Source organism: Sinocyclocheilus grahami, unplaced genomic scaffold, assembly GCF_001515645.1.
Source record: "Sinocyclocheilus grahami isolate Dianchi unplaced genomic scaffold, SAMN03320097.WGS_v1.1 scaffold471.1, whole genome shotgun sequence".
NCBI lineage: Eukaryota > Metazoa > Chordata > Actinopteri > Cypriniformes > Cyprinidae > Sinocyclocheilus > Sinocyclocheilus grahami.
The window spans coordinates 287,694-300,193 of record NW_015505650.1 but is presented as its reverse complement, the minus strand read 5'-3'; the positions used below and the strand labels follow the sequence as shown (position 1 = coordinate 300,193).

At 34.0% G+C, this 12,500-nt stretch overlaps 1 protein-coding gene across 1 annotated transcript in view; it reads left to right on the top strand.

The window, feature by feature from the left end:
* The first annotated feature begins 9,200 nt into the window (after positions 1-9,200).
* LOC107553350 (protein FAM219B-like) overlaps positions 9,201-12,500 on the top strand; it is an 8,089-nt gene continuing 4,789 nt past the window's right edge. The window contains exons 1-3 of the mRNA XM_016235551.1: positions 9,201-9,357; positions 11,679-11,766; positions 11,851-11,944. Of these exons, the coding sequence (XP_016091037.1) occupies positions 9,298-9,357; positions 11,679-11,766; positions 11,851-11,944 (242 nt within the window). The 5' untranslated portion in view covers positions 9,201-9,297. The remainder of the gene's footprint in view (positions 9,358-11,678; positions 11,767-11,850; positions 11,945-12,500) is intronic.

Here is a 12,500-nt window from a genome sequence, read left to right as displayed (position 1 = left end):
CTCTCTCTCTCTCTCTCTCTCTCTCTCTCTCTCTCTCTCTGTCTCTCTCTCTCTCTCTCTCTCTCTCTCTCTCTCTCTCTCTGTCTCTCTCTCTCTCTCTCTCTCTCTCTCTCTCTCTCTCTCTGTCTCTCTCTCTCTCTTCTCCCTCTCTCTCTCTCTCTCTCTCTCTGTCTGTGGTCGAGGGCTCTGGGTTGTTGTAGGAGTTCACTATCTCTCTCTCTGCAGATGGTGGCGTCTTTCTTATCAAGAAGAATGGCCGCTGCCTCCATTTTTCAGACACTCTTATCTGGGAATCCTTTAAATTGAATATTTACTAGGCTGATGTTCCCAGTCTGTGCCGGAGCGCCGCAGGCCCCGTTCTCTCTGCGCCAGTCGGACCTGAGCCTACACAACCGGATCTGTCGGAGATTGATTATGCATTCAGAGGAAGTGAACGGACAGCAAAGCTGTCCACAAAAAAGGATGTTCTGGAAATTATGCAAACCACTTTCGTTTTATATAATAGTAAGTGCAAAAGAAATAGAACAGGAGAAATGCAGTGTGTTTCTCTCACAATTGATCCTTGAAGCCCCGCCTCTGAAAACTGACCAATCACCATATAATCAGACAAGGATGTTAAAGGAATAGTTCACCCGAAAATTAAAAAACCCTGAAAATGTACTCACCCGCAGGCCATCCAAGATGTAGTTTCTGACCAAAATACGAGTCGATAATCCATAATAACTCTTCCTCCGGTGAAAAAGTGTTCTGGTGTGAATCAGGAGAGAAATCTGCACAGATCAAGCAGCGTTTAAACAGCTCTAAACACATATGTGGCTGGATTTTGATGTGAGAGACAACAGCAGATGCACTTTTTCACTGGAGGAAGAGTTATTATGGATTATGGACTCAATATATTTTAGTTAAAAAGGTCTTAATGATGGATTAGTTTCAGCTTTTGTCTTCTCCAGATGTTAACTGATGGACTGGAGTGCTGTGGATTATTGTGATGTTTTTATCAGCTGTTTGGACTCGCATTCTGACGGCACCCATTCACTGCAGAGACACTGATGCAGTGCTACATTTCTCCAAATCTGATGAAGAAACAAACTCATCTACATTTGAGGATGAGCACATTGTCATCAAATGTTAATTTTTGGGTGAACTATTCCTTTAACATGCTCTAAGAACCTTTTGCTAACGTTCCCATTACGTTATTAAAACGTTATTTCTGAATGTTCTCAAAACATCCAGATTTTTAAACATTATTTTTGATTATGCAAAGTTTAAGGAAACGTTCCTTTTTGTCATTTTTTTGTCCTTTTTGTCACGTTCACTTAATGTTCTTAAAGAGGCAGTTACATTTTTAAAAAAAAACAAATGTTATACGAACTAAAACGGTAACATTTTGAAGACATTATTAATGACCGCATAACTTTGAACGAACATTCTATTAATGTTATCTACTGGAAGAACGCTTGCTCATAACTTTCAGAGAACCTTGCCAGAACATTCTGAGAACGTTTCCTATTAGCTAGGATAGTTTTAAGTTGAATTTTACAGACATCATCCAAAAATATAGTGAAACATAGTTTCTGTGGCACTTAGTGACAAGAGAGTCTGTTCCCAGACCAGTTTGGCTTGTGAACACATTCTCGTCTTCTCCAGACATTAGCTGGACCCGGATCAGAATCGTTTGACAGCTCATGCAGAGAGAGCCGCTTTGCTCTCAGAAATTCCTGCGTGTTGAATTAATGGGAGCAGTTGAGGGTGTAATTGCAGTGCTGGAGTCAAAGCTGTGAGACACGATAATGTCCGCTGAATAAAAGCCTGGCAGAGTTTACGTACTGAACAACATTAGCGGATTACACACATCAAACAAGCTCTGATTAATGCCTGAGAGGCAGGACACAGTCGAAACAGGAGGAAATCGGAGATAATTGTATGAATATGAATATGAAAGTGCTAATGACCTAAAATCATTCTGCACAATGAAGAGAGTAGATGCGTCTGAGGAATCTTATTGTCTCGCACAAGTTCAAATGCTTAGAAACCTGTGTTTTTACTACAGCAAATGACCTGAACGTTTCAAAGCGTCGTGCCTTTAACCTTTAAAGGAACACTCCACAATTTTTTTTAAATGGGCTCCCCTAGAGTTAAACAGTTGAGTTTGACCGCTTTCGAATCCGTTCAGCCGATCTCCGGGTCTGGCGGTAGCACTTTTAGCTTAGCTTAGCATAGATCATTGAATCTGATTAGACCGTTAGCATCTCGCTCAAAAATGACCAAAGAGTTTCGATATTTTTCCTATTTACACCTTGACTCTTCTGTAGTTACATCGTGTACTAAGACCGACGGAAAATGAAAAGTTGTGATTTTCTAGACCGATATGGCTAGGAACTATACTCTCATTCCGGCGTAATAATGAAGGAACTTTGCTGCCGTACCATGGGTGCCGCAGGCGCAATGATATTACGCAGCGCCTGAAAATGGGCTAACTTCTGTCAACATAACCAATGTGACCACCTGCTTGCACAGGGAGCGTGCTATTTTCAGGCGCTGTGTAATATCATTGCGCCTGCTATTGATATTATTTATTATAATATTAGTTGATGTTTTAGTATTTTGTGCTGTGCTTTTGTCATTTATATTAGTTGTTTTCTAAATACATCTATATAGTTTTTATTCGTTTTCATTTCACTTTTAGTTTGTTATTTTACTATACATTTTATTACAAGTTAAACTAAATGAAAATTAGAAATTGTTCCTATATTTCCTATGCATTTTATTTGAAGTATTTTTTTTATTGTTTTAGTTGTAGTTAATGATAATAAGTATTTATTTTAGTTTTTATTAATTTAATTTTAGTTACAAGTTGTACTAATTTTGTGTGTTCTTGTCATTTTTATAATTTTTTTGTAAATATATCTTTGTAGTTTTTATTCAATTGCATTTTCCCTTATCCTCCTGAGACCCAGCTATGGAGTTTTTGCTTCTGTAGTGGACATTATATTTTAGTGTATTTCTCTGAGATGGCTGACATTAATTTAGTGATAAAATTGTACATCCTTATGGAAATATGATAATATTTTGTAATTATAATTTAAATCTGATTAATTTTCAAATTGTTTGTCATAAATCAACATCTCAGGAAAATGTTACGGGGTTTCAAATCAAAATATGACCTTCTTGTTATGAAACAGGACATAATTTCATGTCCACTGTAGAGGACACCAGGACTAAACGCATGTTTATTATACATTTTGGGAGACAAAAGAATTGAATAGGAAAACAAATTATGTATCAATATTCTTATGAAATATTAGATATTATTATGAAAATCTGGCCAATTGCTACTCCCATTATTACACTTCTTTTTCAACATGCTGTCCCAACAGCACATTAATATGCAAATTAGATACAGTGTATAGATAACATTGTGCTCAATGGGAAAACCAGTTTATGAAATTTTTACACACATATTGCATAAAGCAAAATGGTATATCAAATCATTTTGTTATATATTTTATAACATAGTTGAGAACCATCCTTAAACAAAGTTAGTTATAAAAAAATCCTGAAACCTAAAAATTGATTGGTGATTAAAAAAAATTCCCATTGTTTTTGCCTTTTCATGTCTACGCTTGTCATTTTATTTTTAGAAAAACTGAGTCTCATGAAAAAAACTTGTGAATAAAATATAATTTTCCAAAAATGTTATTTTGCCATTTTTTTCTTATGCTCTAAACAATGTAATGACATGGAAAAAATAAAACAAATTTCCTGAAATGTTTTGCCGGGTCTCAAGAGGTTAAAGGCCAGTTTTATTGTGCACATCTTTTTACACAGAATTTCACTAATAACCATTATTTAATGTTTTGGTGGTTAATATGACTGTGTTCTTGGAATTTACAATTACTATATGTAAGGTGTATATATATACTGTATAATATACTAAATATAATGTAGAAATATTATATTCAAATACCCTATTAATATTCACCACCCATGATTGATCTGCAAGTGTTTAATTATGAGGAGGATTACTGAAATAAAGTGATGTGGCTGAGTCTAGTGCAAGCAGACAGAGTTTCTGCTGCCATCCAGTGCTGGAAGAACTCAAGTACAAGTCTAAAATTAAATAGGACAACACAGTTTCTTATTCTAAAATACAGAAACATATGTCCAAATACCGATAAAAAAAAATGTCTGATGTCAAATTTCAGCTTCCTCGTTTCCAAAACATTTTCTGTCATTATATATCTGCCATTAATATTATTTTTTCCCATTGTTGGCAAATCCGATAATCTGATTTACTTGATAAATGTAGTACTGCTTTGTGTAATTTACTCTGAATAGATCATACTTTACACTTAATTTAGGTCAATATCGCATTCATAATTAAATGTGTTTTAAATTCAAACCCAGCGCAATGGATTATTTGCAGCTCGGTCATATTTCAGAAAATATAAGAAGAAAATAACAGAATTTGTTTATTTGAGTTTTTCTTTATTATGAAAATAAATAATAATAACAATAATAATAATAATTAACATAACAATAAATACAATAATAATAAACATAATAATGATAATGATAATAAATATAATAATAAACATAAACATACACCTAATAATAAACATAATAGTAATAAACATAATAATGATAATAATAATAAACATAAACATAATAATAATAAACATAATAATAATAATGATAATAAATATAATAATAAATATAAACATACACCTAATAATAAACATAATAGTAATAAACATAATAATGATAATAATAATAAACATAAACAATACTGTATAATATACTATATATAATGTAGAAATAATGTTTAATTATGAGGAGGATTACTGAAATAAAGTGATGTGGCTGAGTCTAGTGCAAGCAGACAGAGTTTCTGCTGCCATCCAGTGCTGGAAGAACTCAAGTACAAGTCTAAAATTAAATAGGACAACACAGTTTCTTATTCTAAAATACAGAAACATATGTCCAAATACCGATAAAAAAAAATTCTGATGTCAAATTTCAGCTTCCTCGTTTCCAAAACATTTTCTGTCATTATATATCTGCCATTAATATTATTTTTTCCCATTGTTGGCAAATCCGATAATCTGATTTACTTGATAAATGTAGTACTGCTTTGTGTAATTTACTCTGAATAGATCATACTTTACACTTAATTTAGGTCAATATCGCATTCATAATTAAATGTGTTTTAAATTCAAACCCAGCGCAATGGATTATTTGCAGCTCGGTCATATTTCAGAAAATATAAGAAGAAAATAACAGAATTTGTTTATTTGAGTTTTTCTTTATTATGAAAATAAATAATAATAACAATAATAATAATAATTAACATAACAATAAATACAATAATAATAAACATAATAATGATAATGATAATAAATATAATAATAAACATAAACATACACCTAATAATAAACATAATAGTAATAAACATAATAATGATAATAATAATAAACATAAACATAATAATAATAAACATAATAATAATAATGATAATAAATATAATAATAAATATAAACATACACCTAATAATAAACATAATAGTAATAAACATAATAATGATAATAATAATAAACATAAACATAATAATGATAAATATAATAATTATAATAATAATAAACATAATAATGATAATGATAAACATAATAGTAATAAACATAATAATGATAATAATAATAAACATAATAATAATAATGATAAACATAATAATGATAATGATAAACATAATAATTATAATAGTAATAAACATAATAATGATCATAATAATAAACATAATAGTAATAAATATTATAATTATAATAATAATAAACATAATAATGATCATGATAATAATCTCGGGTGATTCGGGAGGAGGATGATCGCAGCGGCTCGGTTTCAGGAGCGTCTTCAGGTACAGAAGCACAGTCTGAGAATCTCGATCAGCTTCGACTGATTTGATGATTCTTGTGTGATTATTGTGCGTGCGTTTGTGTTTGCCCCGCATCTCATCTCAACAATTATTGTTTATACATACAGTAGATACAGTAATACCGGTGCTGGGGAGTAACTAGTTACATGTAACGGCGTTACATAATTTAAATACAAAATAAATGTAACTGTGATCTGTTACAGTTGCTAAGACAAAAATTAATTAAATTAATTGTAAATTGTAATTTAAACTAATTAAATTACAGTTACTTATGAAAATGTTAATGCTTACAAAGGGGGTTACATCTGAATACTTATTGTATTAATATTTACTATTGCTTGTTATGATTTTAAATCTGTATTTAACCTCAGAACGATCTGCAAAATTAAATTATTAAAATCTTAATTAAAGTGAAGAAGGATTCTGAAAGCACTACTGTAAGGTTATAACCCTGCCTGCTTTAAATGTTTACAAATAATTAAGAGTTGAAAACATTTGTTAGAAGTGTAGAAAAGTAATCCAATGTAATCAGTTACATTACTTTATTAAAGTAACTGAAATAGTTACACTGCTTGTTACATTTTAAATAGGGTAGCTTGTAATCTGTAACCATTTCCAGAGTAACCTTCTTAAGCTGTCCTTGAGTGATACAGTACCCACTTAAAAATAAAGGTGCTTCAGAAGGTTCTTCAAGCGATGCCACAGAAGAACCATTTTTGGTTCCACAAAGAAGCATTCAGTTAAAGAACCATCTCTTTCTTACCTTTTTATAATCTGAAGAACCTTCTTTCGCCACAAAGGAGCTTTTGTGAAACAGAAAGGTTCTTCAGATGTTGAAGGTTCTTTAAGGAACCATTTAGACAAAAAGGTTCTTCTATGGCATCGTGAAGCACCTTTATTTTTAAGAGTGTAGATTATATTATGGCAGGTTTTCCTCTTCTTTCGCAGCTCCTCTGGCTGTCAGATGTTACTCTCATGCCAAAGTGGAGACCGATGAGGAGTTTGACTCCCGCTGGGTCACGTACTTCAGCAAACCAGATCTGGACGCCTGGGAGCTGCGCAAAGGTGACAGTACAGTAAAAAAATACAGTAAAAATCTGAAATATTTTTACAATTCAAAATAGCTGTTTTCTATGTGAGTATCTGTTAAACTGTAATTTATTTCTGTGATCAAAGCTGTATTTTCACACACACATGATCGTCACATGATCTTCTGAAATCATTCTAATATGCTGATTTGCTGCTCAAGAAACATTTCTGATTATTATCAATGTTGAGAACATATGTTTGTGATTCTCTATTCGTTCTCTCCAGGAATGAACACTCTGATTGGATACGACCTCGTTTCAAAAGTGAGAGAAACAAACGCTCAGCTAGAAAAGAGTTTATGCTTTCATTTGTGTCTCTGTTAAAGGGACAGCTCACCTAAAAATTAAATGCTGACATTTTAGTCACTCTCAGTTCATCCGAGATTGTTTCTTCGTCAGATTTGGAGAAATGTAGCATTGCATCACGTGCTCTGCAGTGAATGGGTGCCGTCAGAATGAGAGTCCAAACAGCTGATAAAAACATCACAATAATCCACAAGTAATCCACACCACTCCAGTCCATCAGTTAACATCTGGAGAAGACAAAAGCTGAAACACGGACGTCCTGAGGCTGAGCACAGTTTCAGCAAATGTTAATTTATGGCTGAGCTATTCCTTTAATCCATTCATCAAGTAATTAAAACACGCTTTCATTGATCTGTAAAGTATCACAGACCATGCATTAATTTAAAAAAAGTGCAATCACAGAGGCATAAAGATGCTGAGGTGTTTCTGCTGTATCTTCATTCACACTGAAAAGGAACGTGCTAGTCCACTGGGCAGAAGGTTCATTATTAGAGAGTTTCATCATTAATGCAGCACACGCTCTGATGTTTCTCAGGATAAGTCTGGTCCTCATGAGGAGATCTATCCGTATGTGATCCAGGAGCTCAGACCCACGCTGCAGGAGCTGGGCATCTCCACTCCAGAAGAGCTGGACATCTATAAACTATGAGTCTGCTCACAGACTCCTCAAAGCAGGTTCCTTTCATCTCAAATGCACAAATGCATCACTCGTTTTTATGCCTATTTTTTATGCATCAGATTTTGGCCATATAATGATCTGCGTCTGTTTGTGTTTCAGGGTTTTTGTGAATCGGATGGGGTTTTCTACCTCTCTGCTCACCGTACCATATTCAAGGCCTAATAAATGAAGCAATACTGAATGAGTGTTTTCGTTTGTGTTTGAAGGATTTGTCCTGAGATGATGAGAGTTTTTACGGTTATTCAGCAAACACCGACACTGAGGTTGCAACCCTGAATTTAGGGGGTTTTTTTACATTAAAATGCTAAAAAATGTAAGCAAAAAAAAAATTATCATCATCAGAAATGTTCATTTTGCAGGCTTTCTGTTAAGTCTTAATTTGCCCTTCCACAAATAAAGGCCTAAAAAGTCATAAAGTATGCAAATTCATAAAGTAATGGCATTAAATGATGCATGCATTGCAAAAATAAATAAAACACAATAAATGAAAAAAAATAAAATAAATCTTCCTCTATATTTTTTTGTTTTCAAATACAACAATGTAAACATTCTTAAATCAAGCTTCTTTTTTATTCTTTGAATAAGTAGATTTTTCTGAGTCGACTGTCAGATATTTGTTCTTGTTTTAATCATAAATAAAAAGTTAAAAAGAACAGCATTTATTCAAAATACTAATCTTTTGTAAAAAAAAAAAAAAAATACACTACTGTTCAAAAGTTTGGGGTCAGTATTTGTTTTCTTTTAAAATGTCTTTATCTTTTATTCAGCAAGGATGTGTAAAATTAATTAAAAAAAGTGATAATAAAGACTTATATTGTAAGAAAAGATTTATATTTTAAATAAATGCTGTTCTTTTTAACTTCATTCATCAAATAATCCTGGAAAAAAAGTATCACGGGTTCCAAAAAATATATATATAAAGCAGCAAAACTGTAACAAATCATCATATTATACTGATTTCTGAAGATCATGTGACACTGAAGACTGCAGGAATGATGCTGAAAATACAGCTGCGCATCACAGAAATACATTACAGTTTAATGCATATTAAAATAGAAAACCATTATTTTAAACAGTAATAATATTTTGCAATATTACTGACCTCTTTAAAACACATTAAAAATCTTACTGATCCCAAAGCTGTGAGTCTCTCACTGATGCAGCAGTGTGTTAAAGCCTGCAGTCCGCGGAAGTGACGTCAGGCGAAGAAGACAGCTGTGTGTTTAAACTCTGAGCTCCGACACTGTGATGTAAGACATGATTTCGCGTTTAAAGCTTCTTTCTGAAACACCGACATGAGCGACGCGATGGAGAGCCGAGAGCAGCGAAGTCTTCTGTCTTCAGCCGCGATGAAGGTGATTTTCATGCATGTTTAGCTCATCTGTTGTGTTCTTAAACTCCATTAAAGCACATGAAGATCATGCATTCAGGAAGAGAATTACTCTATAGGAAAACTCTATTAGCAGCTGTCATCTGTGTTTCAGTCTAATCTCGTGTTTGAACAATGAGTTCAGTGAAAGTGGTTTTTCATCAACTAAGTTACAAAGTTTCTTGGTCGATTACAAAATGTTTGATGCATTTCAATCAGGCTTTAGAAAATGTCACTCCACTGAGACGGCTCTTTTAAAAGTGTTCAGTGATATACTTTTAGCTACCGACTCTGGAGATTCTGTAGCTCTTGTACTTTTAGACTTGAGTGCTGCTTTCGACACTAGACCACAATGTTCTTCTGGCCCACTTAGAACTGGTAGTGGGCATTAGAGTTCAGCTTTAAACTGGTCCCAGTCTTATCTTACGAACAGAAGGTTCTCAGTTAATATTGGCAAGTTTCACTCTTCCTCTGTACCTTTGACCTGTGGGGTCCCTCAAGGCTCTATTCTAGCACCCATGTTATTTTCCTTGTAAATGCTTCCCCTCGGATCTATCTTTGAGAGGTATGGTATCAGTTATCATTTGACACACAAATATATATTCCTTTGAAAGATACGAATGGATTAGACCCGGTGGCCACCTGCCTCGTGGATGCTAAAGCATGGATGTCTCTAAATTATTTAAGTCTGAATGAGTAAAACAGAGATTGTGGTGTCACTGTTTACCCCTTCGGATACACACTGTGTACCAAATCTTGGTGTTCTGGCACCTTATGTGAAAAATCTGGGTGTGGTGTTGGACAGTGCCTTAAAGTTTGATAGACAAGTCAATCAAGTTGTGAAGTCAAGCTTCTATCAGTTGTGAACCCTGCTAAAAATGAAGTCCTTTCTAGAACCAGACTGAAATATACTTTAGCTACCGACTCTGGAGATTCTGTAGCTCTTGTACTTTTAGACTTGAGCGCTGCTTTCGACACTAGACCACACTGTTCTTCTGGCATTAGAGTTCAGCTTTAAATTGGTCCCAGTCTTATCTTACGAACAGAAGGTTCTCAGTTAATATTGGCAAGTTTCACTCTTCCTCTGTACCTTTGACCTGTGGGGTCCCTCAAGGCTCTATTCTAGCACCCATGTTATTTTCCTTGTAAATGCTTCCCCTCGGATCTATCTTTGAGAGGTATGGTATCAGTTATCATTTGACACACAAATATATATTCCTTTGAAAGATACGAATGGATTAGACCCGGTGGCCACCTGCCTCGTGGATGCTAAAGCATGGATGTCTCTAAATTATTTAAGTCTGAATGAGTAAAACAGAGATTGTGGTGTCACTGTTTACCCCTTCGGATACACACTGTGTACCAAATCTTGGTGTTCTGGCACCTTATGTGAAAAATCTGGGTGTGGTGTTGGACAGTGCCTTAAAGCTTGATAGACAAGTCAATCAAGTTGTGAAGTCAAGCTTCTATCAGTTGTGAACCCTGCTAAAAATGAAGTCCTTTCTAGAACCAGACTGAAGTCTAGGGGTTCGCCGTAGCTGCGCCGAGACTTTAGAATAATCTTCCTACAGAAATCAGAACTGCCCCTACAATATCCATTTTTAAATCCAGGTTAAAAACCAGGTTTTTATTTGATCTGGCTTATTATTTGTGATTTGTGACAATTTTTTGTGTCAAAAAAAAAGGTTTTTGGAACATTATACACTCTACTATTCAAAAGCTTGCAGTATAATATTTTATTTATACATTTTTTTAGGAAAGAAATTATAGAAATTAATAATTTTATTTAGCGAGGATGCTAAATACTGATAAAGACATTTATAATGTTACAAAAGTTTTCTATTTCTGATAAATGCTGTTCTTCTGAACTTTCTATTCATCAGAGAAACCTGGAAAAAATTCTACTCAGCTGTTTTTAACATTGATAATAATCAGAAATGTTTCTCGAGCAGCAGATCAGCATATTATACTGATTTCTGAAGATCATGTGACACTGAAGACTGGAGGAATGATGCTGAAAATACAGCTGCGCATCACAGAAATACATTACAGTTTAACAGATATTCACATAGAAAACAGCTGTTTTAAATAGTAAAAATATTTCATTTTTTTCAGTATTTTAGATCAAATAAATGCAGGCTTGGTGAGCAGAAGATACTCCTTTAAAAACATTAAGAATCTTGTGGTGTATATAGTGTGTGTGACAGTATAAATAGGTTAAGAATGCAATAATTATATGATAGCAATATCGTATGATGTGAAATCTACCTTTTATTTGTCACCATGAATACAATGTTTAATCACTAGAGAGCTGAAATCAGTGACCAGCCACAAGCGGTGGAGAAGAGAGGGCCGTATATCATGTCCAAAGCTCCTGATTTCCACACCAAGCTCCGTAAGTACTGCGAGTTCGGATCACTCGTTTGCTCTAAACTGGTGTGGTAACCTGCTTGTATTGAAACAGAAACTGTGTTTGCAGAGAAGCACAGAGACACGGCCAGACGAGCTCTGCAGAAGAGAGGACTGGGCTCAGGGAGGCTTGTGCTTCATCAGCCACGACACAAACCAAAGACGTGAGTCTCTCGAGGGATGACGAGGATGACGCCATCATTTTCAGGGAGCTTAAAAACATGCAAACACAGATATTCACAGTTATGCATTCATGCATTTGGCAGATGCTTCCATGCAAAGTGACTTGCATTGCATTTAAGGGATGCGTTTTTATTTATTTATTTTTTAATCAGTGCAATTAGTGTGAATTTATAGATCCATGAAACTGCATATCAGGGTTGTTATCGTTGACTAAAATCAAAACCATAAAAAAAAACATTTTCATTACTTGAAAGAAAATAAACATTAACTGAAATAGAAAAAAAAAACTTAATTCTATTTCAGTTCCCAAGGCAACATTTGTCATATAGGTTTAGTTTAAATTAAAGTACTAAAACTAAATAAACTAAAACTTAAAACTAAATAAAAAGTGTATATATATAAAACTCAACTCGCACACAGACACACACACTCACACTCTCTTTCTCACACATACACGCGCACACACACACGCACACACACACACACACACGTGCACACACTCTCACACACTCTCTCTCTCTCACACACACACACACA